The sequence below is a fragment of the Bufo gargarizans genome, chromosome 8 (assembly GCF_014858855.1).
Source record: "Bufo gargarizans isolate SCDJY-AF-19 chromosome 8, ASM1485885v1, whole genome shotgun sequence".
Taxonomy (NCBI): Eukaryota; Metazoa; Chordata; class Amphibia; order Anura; family Bufonidae; genus Bufo; species Bufo gargarizans.
Genome location: NC_058087.1, coordinates 66991397 through 67009319, shown reverse-complemented (window position 1 = coordinate 67009319; position 17923 = coordinate 66991397). Strand labels below are relative to the sequence as shown.

Here is a 17923-nt window from a genome sequence, read left to right as displayed (position 1 = left end):
CACTACAATTTACATCATGCACCTTTCTAAACAATCCCTAATAAATAACTAATGTTCATTGGAGAATAAGACTGGGCTTCCACATTCAGGTTTTTGAATGCAGTTTTTGAAGCTAAAGCCATTAATGAACCATTTTTGTCTTTGGCTTCAAATATTGCATAAAAAACTAATGTGTATTTTACAAGCACATCATAAATTGTGTTTCGTCTCATCTCATCATTTAAACTTTAAATATTGCTAATAACACTGATCATCAGCTGGATGTAAAGTAATTCAAAATAGTGAGTTGAAAAAGGTCAAGCAAAAACACATAAATGTACAAACTACTTTAGATTTAAAACACTGTGTTTTAGCCATCTGTACCCTTCCTGTTCCTTGAACTCTGAGTGAACCCTAAGAAAAGTACAGTTAGAGGAATCTCTGTATGAAGCCTTCAAGGGTAAATTAAATCGTCTGGCTCTGCTATTTATAGAGGACTTCCATTAGTTCAGAAGTGTCTGTCCCTTTTTCAGCATCATTAATAGTAAAAACACAATTTCCGCCGCAGTGCTCCTTTCTCTTGTCTTTTTAAATAAGCATCAAAGTAGAAGATATGAAGCAATGTTGCTCTTGAGGAAGTCCCTGGAGGCAGCCTGGTTACATTTAGCCAATGCGAATTTCTGTGTACTCTCAAAAAGTTACATGCTTCTTTTTGTTATAGTCATGTCTAAATTAATATAATAGCCTTTTGAGAGAACCAAAGGTTGGACATGTGTTCTTAAAGGCCCAGTGTACATCTGTAGTACCTTCACACCTCTCTATTTTTTGGTAAGCCTGAGTTCCTTTGGTCTTGTTTGATTAACAATAACTGTGTCTAAGACATTGCATAGGAAAAAAGAGTATGGTCACCATAAACATATCCTCTTCTTTTGTTTAACTGATATATTTAAAATGGACACTACACATAAACTTATATTTCTTTCCTACGTTTATTGCAAGTTGAATACCTTCAATAAAGATCATGAAAAATGTCATGATTAGAGATGAGCGAATTTCTCTGAAATTCGATTCGGCTGGTTCGGCGAATTTTCTGAAAAAATTTGCTTCGATCTGAATATATTCACGGCGAGTCACAATAAAAAATGGCTATTTCTGGGCTGCAGAGAGCCTTTATAGTGGTGTAGAACACTGTGCCTTGCAGTAACATGCATAGGGAGTGTGCTGGGGTAGTGAAATATGACATGCAGATGACAGGCGTCGCTATTAGAATCACTGCACGCTTCACTTATTAGGGCAGTCACGGGGCCAAAACTGACCAAATAACTCAAGTATTAATTCAGCCTTACAGGTCAATGTTAGCGCCAGAAGAAGCGCACTCCTTTTACACCGTCGGCAGCTGATTCCATATAGATGTCCACAGAACCTGTTCTATTAAAGGGGTTCTGCACTTTCAATTAACTGATGATCTATCCTCTGGATAGATCATCAGCTTCTGATCGGCGGGCCGCCCACCCACTGACGTCACGACTTGTATCAACTGCAGTGGGCGCGGCTAAGCTCCATTCAAGTGAACAGAGCTTAGCCGCGCCCACTGTAGTTGATACAAGTCGTGACGTCAGTGGGCGGGCGGCCCGGCGGTAAACAGTGAGAAGGCCGCGGCGCTGCTGGAGCGCCGCTGCCTTCTCAAACAGCTGATTGGCGGGGGTCCCGGGTGTCGGACCCCCGCCGATCAGAAGCTGATGATCTATCCAGAGGATAGATCATCAGTTAATTGAAAGTGCAGAACCCCTTTAAACTCTTATACAAGTTGAGTCCCCTGACAGAGTGGAGAGGGTGTCAGCAGTAAGTTTGTGTTGAAGTCACTGATTATTTTGCCCTTCCTCTGATCCGTCAGAACAATAACCCACAAAAAAACTGATCCTGTCTGGGGAGCATACGCCATGACTCGGTCAGCATTTTCTCAGTAATCCATGAGTATTAGTAATGCCCAAAAAAACAGGAGTGGATCTAAAAGAGAGATGACACGTGAAGGTAATATTTGCATGTCTTCTGTGTTTTGTACCCACTCCTGCTTTTGGCTACCAAATCATAAGCCAATTCTGATCCGACCCTACAGGCCTTACAGCTGCTACACAGACAGGATCTGTTGTGCGTCAGAAGAAAGGTCAAATAAATGGTGATTTCAACAAGGCCAAACAAGGAGAATAGCGACCCCGTCATAGAGTGGGGAGGGTAGTAACAGCATGAGAAGTCCACAGAGTGGCCCTATGACATAGTGGTGAGAAGCAGCATGAGGAGACCAGCAAGTGGCACAATGACAGGGTCTGGAGGTGGCGGCAGCATCAGGAGGCCACAGAGTGGCACAATGACAAAATGTGTGGAGGCGACAGCAGCAGTATGATTAGGCCACGGAGTGGCAAGGTGACATAGTGTGGAGATGTCAGCAACAGCAGCAGCATGATACCACAGAGTGGCAAGGTGACATAGTGTGGACATGGCAGCATCAGGAGGCCACAAAGTGGCACAGTGACATAGTGTGGAGATGGCAGAAACAGCAGCATGATACCACAGAGTGGTAAGGTGACAAAGTGTGGACATGGCAGCATCAGGAGGCCACAAAGTGGCACGGTGACAGTGTGGAGATGGCAGCATCAGGAGGCCACAGAGTGGCATGGTTACATAGTGTGGACATGGCAGCAACAGCAGCAGCAGCAGCATGATACCACAGAGTGGCACGGTGACATAGTGTGGAGATGGATGATCTAATCTGATGCATCAGGCATTGGTGGGTGGAAATCGTGGCTGATCCACGCCTGATTCATCTTGACAAAAGTAAGTCTCTACACATTTTGGGTGGACAGGCGAGTTCTTCTTGGGGTAACTATGGTCCCCACTGCACTAAACACCCGCTCTGATGCCACACTACTGGCCGGGCAGGACATCTTTTCCAGGGCAAACTCGGCCAGTTGCGGCCACAAATCCAGTTTGGCTGCCCAGTAGTCCAGCAGATCTTCTATGATGGCTGGCAGGGTGCTGTCAAAGTATGCCACCACCTGCTGGTTCAGGTCCTGCTCCAGGTCTACCTGCTGCTGCTGGTGAGTAGTTTCTTCACTATGCGGATGAATAAAACTGCTCATCAGCGACTCTAGACTCAGGCTGTTGGTGCTGCTGTCACTTGCGACGAAGCGAAGATCCAGTCAACCAATCAAGAACCGCTGGGTTGCTGGTTAAGACACGACCGCTAGCTGACATGTGGACCTGAGGCCTTCGGGAAGAAACCCCTGCTGCCACGCCCTCTTACTCTGCTGCGACCTGTGCCTGCGCCAGAATCATTTACTGCCTCTGACACTCCCCTGTGCAGGGCCTGGCACTTCTCTGTCTGACATACTTTTAGCTGAACTAAATAAATTAAAAGCAAATTAAAACACCCCTAAAAGCGCCAAATATATTTATCTTTTTTACTGAGATAGGCAACTAAAGGATTTGAAATTGGCAATTAAACGATTTCAGCGTAAATAACAGCAAAAGTGAACTGTGTATATATTTTCCTATTGGACTAAAATAGGCCACAAAACGATCTCTAAGTAAATAACAGAAAAAGTGAACTGCAAATATTTTTCTCTTTTTCTCTAGAAATATGACAATAAACGCTTTTAGCGCAAATAACACCAAATGTGAACTGCATCTATTTTTCTCGTATTGTAGTGAAATATGACAATAAACGCTTTTAGGCAAATAACAGCAAATATTAACTTTGTCTATTTTTCTCCTTTTCTCAAGAAATATGGCAATAAACTCTTTTAGTCACAAATAACAACAAAAGTGACCTGCGTAAATATTTCTCGTATTGTAGTGAAATAGGCCACTAAATATTAGCGCAGTTAACAGCAAAAGTGACCTGCGTATATATTTATCTTTTTCCACAGATAAAAGCCACTAAAGGCTTTTCAACATAGCACTTGCACCCTAATAACTAATTGCTGGAATGACACAGCTGTATGATGAGACTATCTGGATTCCCAACTAATGTTTCCCTGCACTTGTAAATCGCTTTTTTTCACAATGGGGATTTTCCTATGACTTTCCCTAGCATCTGCACATGTCTCTCCCTGCCTGTGAAACTATTCCTCTCACTATCCTTTCCCTGCACTAGTAAATCGCTTCTTTCCTTTTTTTTCTTTAACAATTAGTTTTTCTTTCACTCTCCCTAGCGCCTGCATACAAGTCTGTCCCTGAACAAAGTACGATAATGAATAGCAGACTCTAAGATGGCTGCCGTATTTATAGGGCTGTGACATCACCGGGCTGGTTGGCTGCTGATTGGCTGCATGGATGGCATTATGGGTCATCCCGTCTTCCCAGAGTTCCTTGCCCCATGTCCTCACACGTGTAGCCACCATTGTAGCCGTCTAGCTGCCATTTTAGGAAAAATTGCGATTAGTTACCACAAAGCGCAAGGAAATTCGCATTCGTTCAGAATAAAATTTTTCCTGAAATTCGGAACAAATTCGACTTCATCAGCTTCGATTCGCTCATCTCTAGTCATGATCATGAACTATCACGCTAGGATGTGCCATCTGGGACCTGCAACTATCTTCAGAACGGGACCCAGAAGTGAAGGGAGAGCATGCTTAACACCCTCCATTCATCACTATGGGTGTTTCGCTTCACTATTTTGGAAGTGCCATAGAGGTAAATAGAGAGGATACCACATGAAATGATGCCCGGCTTGCTCTCCCTTCTCCTATGGGACCCAGACAAAAGTGTGCAAGTTGAGACAGCCCCGTTAACTCCAATATCTGCAGATCTGATAACCTCTTGATTTTGAAAAGCTACTCAAAGCAGTGGGAGAGTTGTCCAGCCATGTCAATCAAGCCGGAGGTGGGAGCTGCTTGAGCAGCAAGAGGTTGTCCTCTCTTTCTGTTTGATGAACAAATTGATTTGTACAAATCCATATGCTTATCTCTATTCTGTATGACTGCCTTTGCTCGACTGGTGGCAGTGGAAGGATGGAACACAGCATGCGTGACTGGCTTATTCAGCTGAGTAGCTGGCATTTACCTGAGTGAGTAAGAGATGCTTAGGAAGCAGCTTCTCCTCTACTTTCTGTGTTCAGTGGATGGCAGCTAGTCTTCACCCACTATGTGTGAGAGAACTGCAAAAAAAATGTTCAGAATGTACAAAAGAAAACTGCTAATGGTCATATAGTGGTCAGAAATAGTGTTATATCTCATGTACACACATTGTACTATTGATTAATGCAGTTTGTTGAAAGGTTAGGCACGCCTTAAGTGCAATGTAATGAAAGGTCCATTGGACACAAGTAAATATGGTGTCATTTGGCAGCTAGGAAAGAACATAATGAATTTTCTATATTAAAGTGCTGAGTGCTTGTCCCACCATTCTAACCAATGATTGACAGCCACTGTATATGTCACTGTATAGAGAGCAGTTATAAATTATTGTTGCGACGCTTGAAGATACATCATTGATAATCAGCTACAGGCTCAAACCCTTCTTCTTTCAGTGTCCTCATGACAACACTTCCTTCCTTGTGTTCTGGCAGTTCCACCTTGTCATAATGATTCTAAACACCATCTGTATCAATACCACAATTTCATTTATTTGGATTCTTGTTTCATACTCATATCATTTAAACATCCTTAAAGGAGTTCTATAGGTTCTAGATATTGAGTCCATCTACATGCATGCCGTCTACTTAGTGGTAGCTTAATCCTGTTCATTTGAGTGGGTTGAAGTTGCTAAATTTTGCACCTCTGCTGCTAAGTAGATGGTATGCACTAATGTAAACAATTAAAGAGCACCACCACTTCAAACTGTTGAGCGGTGGGGGGTGCTGAAACTCAGATCCCAAAGGTCTGATATTTGATGGATAGGCCATCAATATCCTGGACACAGAGAACCCGTTTGAGCAGAACTTTAGGTCCAGTACACATATATTTAACTTTTGATCAAATTTTTATTTTTATAATAATAATCAGATTCATATTGGTATCTCCTAGTATAGTACTTTCCATTCTTATTGTGACTTTGTTACCTCCCTGCCCATTTATATTAACGATGTCTGTATTGTTTACTTGTCTTGTTTTGCCCATTTGGTGCTTCGGCAGAGGAGGTATCTGCACGCATAGTCCAAGTAGTAACTGCTGATGCTGTAGCGGTCCTGAGAGGTGAACAGGAGAAGGAAGTCCAACTCAAGGGCCCTCCAGGAGATCTGCCATTAGGTAAATCAGGGTGTATTGGGATGTGAGTGCAGTTTGTACGGTCTTGCAGAGTCCTATTCAGCAATGTACATGGGGCAAGATTTCTTCTGCACCATGAGCCGTTCTTTAAACTATTCCTGCTTCCTCCTTAGTTTTAGAACTAATCATGATATATCATTGTATAGACATCAATGTGTGTAACCATAACATATGTCAGTTTTTCTCCATCACATATGTCAAAAGCAATCAGATAATGCCAACCTAATGAAATATATTAAATAATATCATGGTCAATTGTGTGCCGCAAATCAAATCAGATCCCCATATACTCTGGAGTGCATCAGATACCTTGCTGGCTCTCAAGGACTTCTGTGGTAGTTAGTTGATGGAAAATGGGCACGTGTGATATGCCTATTTCAGAGTGCGATGCGTGACTCAGAGAGTCTTGCTTTGATGGTCTTTGAATCGCTGTATCTTGCACCCCCTCTCCCTCCACACTAGGGGTAACACAATCAGGGAAATTCATGAAACTGTCGAAAAGAAAAACTGTCTTTGTTGACCATAGCAACCAATCACAGCTTTCACTTAGTATTTTCATAATAAACGGTGTCCTAATTTACAATCTCACTAACTGGGTCACAAAAGGGGCACGGTTATTGTAAGCCCCATCGTATCCCCTTCTGTGGGCATTTCAGGTCATTTTGGGGGCATTATGGGATGGTCTATAGGGTGGGTCTTATATATCCCGATGTTTATTTACTTTAAATGTAGAAGCACTTAGATCGGCTGCGTTGGGCAACAAAGCCAATTTTTCTTTTAGACAGTTTTCTTGAATCTACTCAACTTTTCCAGAGTGGACTATGTCCATCTCGGTTACAGCATAAAATATGGTAGAAAACGAGTAAAACAATCTGCAATTCTGTTTTGTAAATGAGGTAGAAAGATGACCCCATCCTTTCCGTTTCCTTCATGTATTTTGTACATGTCTCCCTGAGGTATTAAAATGTGAATAATGTGATTATGGTTGTCATATATTTGGGATTAAAGTAGTTTTCTGAGATATTTTTAATGATGATCTATCCTCTAAATAGGTCATCAGTATCTGATTGGTGGGGGTTCAACACCCGAGACCCCTGCCGATCAGCTGTTTGAGAAGACACTGGCACTCAAAGTGGCGCCCCTGCCTTCCCGCAGCTTTCCCTAGGCAATATGACGTCACGTTCATCAGTCACATGACCTAGGTGCCGCTCATCCCCATTGAAATGAATGGGGCTGAACTGTGATACCAAGCACAGCTGCTATACAATGTACAGCACTGTGGTTGGTAAACAGGGAGAAAGCTGCGGTGCTACTGTTAGCGCCAGTGCCTTCTCAAAGAGCTGATTGGTGGGGTCCTGGGTATTGGACCCCCCCAATCAGATACTCAGAAAACCCTTTTAAACAGATGCTTTTTTAATTTTTAAATGTCTTAGCTTTTAAATGTCTCAGCCATGGCAACAGTAGATTTACCCAACCCCGTATATTACTGGCCAGGCAATTACTCAAAGTATGACACATGGCTGAATGTGCTTGCTGTTCATATTCGATATCACACCCGAAAGCCATAAAGAACTCATTCCAATGTTACATGCTGGGTATTCTCTGACTCCCTCATGTACAGTTAAATTATTTTGTTCCCCCAGGGTGGATGGTCTTCTTTCCACAAGAAATTACAACAGTATAATATCACTGATAAGCGCAAAATTTCCTCCCAGGCCCCTGCTTGTGGCTCCCCAGCTGTTGGTCATATTGTACACTAGTGGCTCCAGGTTCTACAAGAACCTGCTGTTAGAATCAAAACCATTATCAATAAGGTAGAACTATATTACAGTGGTCATATCTTTTAAGGTACAACCACACAATCAAGTCTCCTGGTGCAGATTTGGAAGCCAAAACCAGGAGTGAATCAAAAAAAGAGAAGTTGTATCTGTCTTTTATACTGTCTCTCCTGAGCCACTTCTGGTTTTGGCTTCCAAAACTGCAACATGATCAATTTGGAAGAGACACAACCTAACAACACAGGTAGGTACATTACTTCTGCGGTAAAAGCTAATTAGCTCATGGCAGCCGCAATAAAGACATGCCAGTCCAGGGCCTGGAAACATGAATGCTTAGCACAGAATATAAATTGGGTCTTACTTATCCTTCATGGAATGGATAATATTAATTATTTATTCTCTACCTAATTAATCTCTGTGGGATTAGGATTACATAAATGATGCTTTTTTTTTCTGCATTGGTTATACAGTCTTTTTATGCCTCTTATCGCCAAACTACACCCTTTCCAACTTGAATGCACTATTGAATGCAGCAGCCAGGTTAATTTTGCTGTCCAAAATTAGTTCTTATTCCCTGTTTCAGCTGCACAGCTAGGTGAATTTCTCTCACAAGCATGGGGCGACTCCCTTCTCAGTGTAGAAGCAGTTGTTTCATCAGGCTCGGGATCTCATCTAGCTCTGACATGCCCCCATTTACTGTGAGCCGTCTTCTGAGTATCTGTTACTAGGGACAGATCTTGTCTGAAAACAGGCAGTGGATTGCAAATTAGTTAGAAGTGAGACCCACTTATGGCCATGACTTTACAGATTTTTTCAGGTGGATGATGGCATACTTTTAATTTAAGTGATTTCAAAATGTGCCATTTACACCTTTCCCTATTAAATGAAATTGTGCGAAAGTAGTGACTCTTTAAACTTATCATACTCACATCTCATCCACAAAGCCCTCCACAGTGCTGCACCTCCCTATATTGACTCCCTTGTTTCTGTCTATCACCATACAGGTGCTTTACATTCTGCCAACAACCTAAAGGCCCAATTACGCTGCACGATTTTGGGCCAATTATTGGGAATATGAATGCTCATTCCCAATGACCGGCTTGTATAATCAAGTGGCCAATCAGCAGGTGAAGAAGCAAATGCCCGTTCATACGCAAATTGGCATCTTTCATCAGGATGAAAGATGCACGATTTTAGGCAGCACATCTTCCGGTGTAATGCCGGTAATGAATAGGACAGAATGAGGGAGGAACAACTGCGGTAGCAATCGTTCCTCCAATATTCAGTATTCATCAGCCTGCGTAATCAGAAGCACCGACGGATATGTTTATCTTCCATCGGCACTAGCACTGTACAAATATTGAGCAGTGTAATACATCCCTAAGATTTATATCCTCCACAATCCAAACCTCCTACTCCATTCCAAGACTTTTCATGTGCTGCTCCAGTTCTCTGGAATGTGCTACCCTGGAAAATCCACATTATTCTCTAACAGCCACAGTTTAAATTGTGATGTAAACTACATATTTTAGGCAGAACTACATCATAAATTGACTTCTGTCCCCACTGTTATTCCTCAGGACCTCATCCCTTCATTCAACAATGTACCCTACACTCCTTATACTCTTTTATCACCCTAAGGGCTAGGCAACTTTCCTATTGGGTTGGCTTGGTAGAATTGTTGAATATGTAGAATATAGCGCTATATTCGTAATACGAATATTCTTATTTTTTTTCATCTGAACCCATTACATTTACTATCACTAATGGGTTCAGATGGAAAAAAAATGAAATATTCACAAATTATCGAAGTGCTGATATTCGCGAGAGAAATTTGCTATTCGAATATTCGCGCTCAACACTAGCAGACAGCACAAAAAGATAGAGCATGTCCTATTCATGTCCACAATGGTGGACAAGAATAGACATTTTCTATCATATTGGCGGCCATGTGCGGTCTGCAAATTGCGGAACGCACACAGGCTGGTATCTGTGTTTTGTGGATCTGCAATTTGTGGACCGCAAAACACTATGGTCATGTTAATGCATGTGACACAAAGATACTGGGTGAGTGACTGGCTCATGCAGCTGTTATTGTACTCCCCCCCCCCCCCCCAAAGTATATAAATATGGCTAGGCCATTGTACAAAACAAGCACTTTAACTTTTTGTGTCACTCCCTTTTCCTCGTAGATTGCAAGCTCTAACGAGCAGGTCCCTCATTCCTCTTGTTTTTTTTATTATAAATGAGTTTGTTGGTCTGTAATGTCTGTTTTTTGCAGGTTGGGTTTATATTTTCAGATTTTCTGATACCGTTTTTGGAGTGGATTAAAAAAAAGGTGAGGTAGTATCTATCCTTTATACATACTCTCCATTTTAGTTCCACCTGGATTCGGCTTCAAAAACTTCATCAGAAAACCTGAACATGGAAACCCAGCCTTCTTCTTCCAGGCATTTGTTCTATATTGCACCAGCCTCTTCCACATATTGTCTCTTCCTCCTCATTCTTTGAAGACATTCTGTCATCAGCTATTCATCTATCAGTGGAGGAAGACTTTCTAGATGCCATTGATGGTCAGGGAGAGGTAATCAAAGATAACTTCATCCATGAGCGATGGGAGCTCAGTTGTGAGCCAGCCTTGCATTGAATTTTAAGGTTTAATAGATATATGGTGGTAAGATATCTGGTGTGTAAGAGCTTGGGCCCTTGGAGGAACCTCTAGTATTCTGGTGGACCGGCTTGACCTTGTATGGAGATTCAGGTGCTCAGAACTAATTGTGAAAGTCCTGGAAGCTTTGTCGATGATCTAAAACACATAGAGAAGTCACACAAATAAGGTCCATGTGGCTAACCTCACCCTATAAAATGATTGTTGTCTTGTACTGTCTATATGTGATAGTCCAGTGTTGTATTTTTTAACATGGCAAAAATATCAATAGTGTACCTTCAGAACATAAATGCCATGAAAGGTAGGGAACAGTGCAGCCCTGTTCTCCACCTGCACCACTGTCCCTACCTACTTGCACGATGGCGTCCCTCAACTTGGCGATGCCCCTGAGTTAACTAAATGCAGGGGCCTAAACCTAGTGGGGTAAAACAGTAGTCAGACAGAAAGAGATCAAAACCAGACAGACAAAACCAGAACCTGATCCGAATCCAAACGCTAAGTGAAATACACAGCACAGTGCAACCAGGAGATAAAGTCAGAGACAAAGTCAGCAGGCAAATGCCAAATAACAAGCAAGTCAAATACTAGGAGGGTGACATCAGAGGCAAAATCAGCAATCAGAGGCAATGTCAGAGAAACAGGCAAAAGGTCAGCGATCCAGAGTAACAAAATCTAGCTAATGAGGCAGGAATACAAATCACAGGCAACTGTGGCCAGCAGCATGTGATGCCGGTCAGCGGGCTGGTTGCCGTAGCAACAGAGCACTGCCCGCAGCGCCTCCATAGTGCAGCCAGACTCACCGTGGGAGAGCAGACTGGTAAGTACGTGACAATAAATGACTGATTGGAACCTAAATGATCAATGGTCCTTTACATGACATCAATAGGTTCAATGGAAGTTAGCGTGATCTTTACCTCCAGACCGGCTATACATTTCTCAACTGGTATCCGTGAGCTCGTTGTGTCTTGTTCCTTTAAGTACTCAAATATTTGTCTCCATTATATTTTCCACATTAGAATTGCAGGTTAGATTTGCTGAAATGCATTCAATAACATTTACTTTTGGGAATTTGTTTAAGCAGATTTTATTTGAAATCCGTTGAAGGGTAGGCACTCAATGGCAAAATTAGCTGGCATTGAATGCAGTCATCGTGCAGTGGCACACACAGAGAAAATGGCTTTTTAAGTATTTTTTCTCTATAGGGGGAAAAGCTGAAAAATGATACCAGTAAGGCTGTGTATTTTGTAAGGCCATTGAGTGAATAAGATTAGCTTGTTATGTGATCGCCTGTGGAGCAGGAATAGGGAAACAGTAATATTTTACATGTGGACCATGAAGACGGGAAGACACTGTTTTTTGCATTATCCCTGTGCGTAAGCCGGCGTCAACATTTTTATTACTTACATTATCCTGAACATGAGGTGACATTAACATTGTACTTACAGATTAAAGGCGGGTTTACACTGCCAGATTGTCGGGGCGATCGTTCCTACCAAGTCTGCCAGTACAATGGCAGTGATTTCAACTTCTGATGACTAAATATATTATAAACTTATATTAATTTCACCTCGTTATGAATCATAGCCAGACAATTCAGTTATTTTAAAGAAATATTGCCATGAGGAACTGGTCGTGCAACCCTCTGACTCACCAAATGTCTTCTGTGCCCTCCAATGTATGTAAATCATGCTGCCATGGGTCAAAATATTCTAATATGGGGTTCTTTCATCCACTTATAGCACTGACGTATTCTGCAATACTTTTACAAGTATTATCATTACTTGCTGTCTCCAATAGAGCTACAATCTAAGTTCCCTATCAGTACGTCATACAGATGTTGTCCCTTGGTCCCAGCGCTGCAAGACGCCTGTGACTAACCCTGAGCCACCGTGCTGCCCATTAAGTTCACCCCCTCTGGAAACAAACAACTAAATCTACTCCAATGATCAGCTGATCTTCAGGGTATAACTCCTGGAATCCATAATGATCAGATGTTGTTTCCAAGGAAAATTGTATACTGCCATTAGCAGGGGTTGCTTTAGGAGGAACGGGGAATGTAGCATTACATGCCTGCCATTCCAATGATGGCCAAACATTTAACACTTGGCCAGCATAGGTTCACCAGAGTAGGATCTGCTCTTAAGAAGTGTCTCTCCACTCTGAGTGATACAGTCCGGCAATCTGGATATAGGACATATGGACAGCGTTGTCCTGCTACCTAATCCTTCTTAAAGGGGTGTTGCATCTGTGCATTCAGTATTGGTAGTTTGTAATTTTTGTAATTTTCAAATCTAAAAACATAACTGGCGTGTAATTTTGCTTGATTTATTAGTTGTTATGTTAATATATTGAATAATGGGCTGGCAATTATGGCTTTGATAATATAGGTTATAGTATTTCATTACAGTGCAAACACACGGTATGAGATATAAGTGCGCAAAATTGTTTAAAGGAGTCTGCCATATGTTTTGAACATGCTTAACTGTGACAACCACTAGATGGCTGGGAAGAGCCAGTACATATATGAGCTGTTTATTATCAGGAGTGGTGTGAATATGAAGTTTTATTCTGCCAAATTCTGATCCTGCTCTCTGCATTGGGCTGTTTCACAGCTTCTCTCCTCTGCTCTGAGACAGCTGTAGCATCCACCAGGAGACTGTCAGAAAAAAGGGGAGGACTTGTGAACCACACAATGTAGGGAGAAGGGAGTACTCTCCCTCGGCCAGTGCACTTGCATCAGCAGAACCTGGCCAGAATAAAAGTTCATATGTTTACTACCCCTGATAGTAAAGGCTCCATAAAATATATATTTGCATTGTTCCCCATCCAGACCGTACCTTAAGCTTTCAGTAATTTAGCATGGTTAAAACAGCAGATTCCATGTAAGGACAAATCAGTTGAAGAGCCTATATCTTTGTATAAATGATTCCAACAATGCACCATTATAAGTTTTTTCCTTTTTTGTTAATCTATTTTTGCATTTAATAGTTGTTTTGCTAAAAGCAAATGCCACCTATTGCTGATGACAGATCCATATGTGTGTTCCTATATATTTCAAAATCCAGGGCTGCTTAACTGAGTACTAAGAGACAAACAGATGGATCCCACTTCTGCTGTGTAGTTTATTTGCAAAATGTCCTATTATGGAGAGCTGTGCGAGGGAACCCAGAATATGCAACCTTCATTGCAAATTTCATTTAATTGACAGTGGCACTAACCACTACATTGTCTATTATGCTGGCTCGACTGTTTTCTGTATTAAAGTTTCCAGGTGAATTCACAAATTAAAAATTGGCTTGTCTGCACGGTCACTTAAAAGGTTCTTTCACCTCTCCTGACATGTCTGTTTTAGAAACTACGGTGCTGCCCATAATTATAAATTTTAACTTAAAGTTGCCATCACCCTGATCTTTAGCTCCCTCCACAGATTCTCAATTGGCTTCAAGTCTGGACTCTGGCTGGGCCACTCCAAAACGTTAATGTTGTTGTCTGCTAACCATTTCTTCACCACTTTTGCTGTGTGTTTTGGGTCATTGTCATGCGGAAATGTCCGCTGGTGCCCAAGGCCAAGTTTCTCTGCAGACTGCCTGATGTGTCTTTAGCAATGTACATGCATCCCTCATGGAAAACCAATTCTGGAGCACTTACCCTTATAACTGTATGTTGTGCCGTTCTTCTGTAAGTCCTGCTAGAGGTTTATGAATAAAAATATACCTGGCTATTACCAGTTTGGAAGAGTCTCTGTCATTGATATCACTGATAGGACAGTCTCAGACCATGCAGAAGGAGCACACCCCAACTGGTAAAGCCAAGTTGGACCTTTATTCATAAACTTTCAGTAGGAGTAATATAGGAACAGCACAACATGGAGTCATAAGAATGAATGCTCAAGAATTGTAATTTTATGAGGAATACAATTTACTAACCAGACATGTCAGGAGTGGTCCCAGTCCTCTAATTTTTCCTACAAAAAATAATAAAACATATATTAGACTTGACATATATCAGTTGAGAGGTTGTCTTTGAGTTTCCCAATAACATTGAATAGAAAATACTTAATAAAGTTGAGCAGAATTTTTATAATCTGATGGAAGAGGATAATTGAATGACCTATAAGGAATTGTGATGATTTCTCCAATAACTCAGCGGCTATACAAAATTTTAATTACATGCAATTACAAAAGTGTTCAGATCCATGGTTTGAAAAACGTAGAGAATGTTTCATGGCACAACCCCTTTAACTGTACATATTGAAAATACATCTGTCCTACTAGGCCTTTGATTTAGTTGATTTTTTCACACCCTTGACCATAACTCATCTATCTTCTATTCTAGCTGTGGAAGATACGACCAATCTCCCTCCTTCTCCTCCTCCTTCGCCAGCATCAGAACAAATGGGAACAGTGGAGGAAGGTAAGGTCATATAGTAAGATTAGTGTCATGCAAATTTGGAGATATAACAGATAGTGCAAAGCATAAGATGAAAAGAATGCTTGTAACTAGTGGACAAAGTTCAGAAGAGCTTGATCCTCTTCTCATCGTGCTTTAGATATCTTTCTTTGTATCTGCCCCCTACTATTAACATACACCATCTCCATAATGCATTATGTATCTTCACTAAATCTCATACAAGAAAATGAAGTTGCAAAATGAAGCCTCCTGGAGTCAATCCTCAAATTCTTCAAGTCAAGTTTTCTTGTACTTTGATTTCTCAGTTTTTTCTTCCCGAAATAGTCACATAAAAGCCTAAAACAACATGTAAAACAGAACGTATGTTTTGCACGACATGTATGTCCAGACGAGTATACTTTTAGGAAACCCTTGTCAAAAGTACCAGTTTCTGACATTTGCTTCCCCCCAACCCAGACATAGAATTTTGGCTCACTAGTCCACTCTCCTTACTGACCTCAGTAGACTGAAAGTGTGATGTCTGTGGTCTTATGGGGGTTCTGTGGGGACCAGAACCTCAGCACTGAAAGTTTCAGGGCCATAACTAAACTTAGTGCCAAGAGGTACCAAGAAATAGTAATGGCAGATATTATGTCATGGGCTAGATGCTTATGAAATAGCAATATTATCTAATCTAATAGCAGTGAGGGTTATATTTAATCTAATAGTTAATATCGTATAATTGCTCTGAGAAAGGTTCATCTTGATTACTAGAGTCTCTTTTCAGTCTATGTATAACTAGTAAGTGTTCCAGAAAAATAGTGGTATACTCGCAGAAGAAGTGATTGCGCCACTCCCCAATGATATATTTATTGATATCATCATTTTCCATTTTCGGATAAGTCATAAGGAATGACGAAAAGTTAGTTGTAAAAACTTGAAAGGGGCGATCCACGTGAATAGTGTTGAGCGCGAATATTCAAAAGGCATTTTTTTTGCGCGAATATCGGCACTTTCGAGAATTCTCAAATATTTAGAATATAGCGCTATATATTCGTAATAACGAATATTCGGTTTTTTGTTTGTTTGTTTTTTAACACAATACATTTCAGGTGATCATCCCTCCCTTATTCTACAAAATATTTGCGAAATATCGCAAATTCGAATATTGCCCCTGCTGCTCATCACGTGAACAGACACCAAGAAATCGTAACAAAATACTGGACGTCCCTGTCATTGGCATATGCCTATACATACTATGTACTTCAGTATGGCTCTGTTCATGTCACATTTCTGACCTCTGTTTGGTATATATGCCAAGAAAATCTCCCAACGTATAGGTTAAATGGAGGTCTCTGTCAGATGCCACACAGTGGCATTTATCACTTATAGTCTCCCTTTTTAAGAATGTATACTGTGCAGTATGCATTTTTTTTATGGATAGTGTTTTATGGGATAGAATCATCTATGCAGTCATACTATGGTATACCAGCCAGACAGAGGTCCAAAGGCCACTCTTCTCACCTCCGCCTGGCTCGTGGAACCTGATGGATAAGAGCTGTTCATTGTCGCTGTACATGGAAAAAAGTGAACACTGCATGAAATAATGTTCTTTTTTTTACTATTCAGACTTCAGACAAGAGGACCGGATGGGTTGTTTTCTTTAGACAATATTTCTTTGTAAGAAGAAACCCACAATTTAGTTGATCATGGGGTGTCTTGCTTCCTGTTACTGGTACTCCCAGTGGGACTCAGCAGCCAGTGTTCAGTTGAATTATTACATTGTTCCTCTTGGGATGTCTAAGGACAACTATAGATGAGGGTCCTCATTGGAATGGAATTCCCTCTCTGTTAACTCACTTTTTTTTTGTAAGAAAAAATGCAGGCATCAGTTGATTGGTGATGAAACTTCAACCAGGATAACTATAAGTAGCTGCCATAAGACTACCATAGTCATGATCTTGGTCTGGATTTTTTTTCTTATTGAGTTACCATTATTTCCTTTAAGAAAAGATGGTTTAGAAGCTTCCCGCCTAAATAGTCTTCCATGTAAGAATATCAATGTGCATTTTTGGTGGAATTGAGGCTACATGTTTAAGGAGAGGTCTTCCATGAGGCTGCATGTTTACAGAAAGGTCTTCAATGAGGCTGCATGTTTACAGAAAGGTCTTCCATGAGGCTGCATGTTTACAGAAAGGTCTTCCATGAGGCTGCATGTTTACAGAAAGGTCTTCCATGAGGCTGCATGTTTACAGAAAGGTCTTCCATGAGGCTGCATGTTTACAGAAAGGTCTTCCATGAGGCTGCATGTTTACAGAAAGGTCTTCCATGAGGCTGCATGTTTACAGAAAGGTCTTCCATGAGGCTGCATGTTTACAGAAAGGTCTTCCATTTATTGGATCTTTTAGAGGACACTGAATTACCTACAATGTAATATCCAGCAGTAAAGGTAGAATTACACATATGGTATTTCGTACTGGACAAAACAAATATTCTCATTGCTCGACAGACATAATGCTTGCCAGATTTATGAAGCTTTTATAGTCTACAAAGAGTGCTGTCATATTAGGCAAGTTAAATCATAGCAGCATATGGCCGTTTATGTCAGTGTCATTTATTTCTGTAGATACAGCCTGCCTTCTCTCAGCAAACCAAGCACAGTGTTGTACATTGTATAGCAGCTGTGCTTGGTATTGTAGCTTAGCCCCATATACTTCTATGGGGCAGGGGGCCCCAGCAGTAAGACCAATGCTGTTCAGACATTGTGTATAGGGGATACATTATCTTAATGGGAGTCTTAAAGGGGTAATTGTCTTAATAGGAGTCTTAAAGGGGTTTTCTCATTA

At 41.2% G+C, this 17923-nt stretch overlaps 1 protein-coding gene across 8 annotated transcripts in view; it reads left to right on the top strand.

The window, feature by feature from the left end:
- LOC122945322 (microtubule-associated protein 2-like) overlaps positions 1–15632 on the top strand; it is a 222426-nt gene extending 206794 nt beyond the window's left edge. For 7 of the 8 annotated variants that reach the window (XR_006391113.1, XM_044304378.1, XM_044304383.1 and 4 more), the window contains 2 exons: positions 6111–6224; positions 15024–15632. Coding sequence is in view for 6 of the 8 variants with exons in the window: in XM_044304378.1 (XP_044160313.1) it covers positions 6111–6224; positions 15024–15115 (206 nt within the window). In the remaining 2 variants the exon portion in view is untranslated. The remainder of the gene's footprint in view (positions 1–6110; positions 6225–15023) is intronic. The other variant, XR_006391112.1, reaches the window with a different exon arrangement.
- The last annotated feature ends 2291 nt before the right edge of the window (positions 15633–17923 follow it).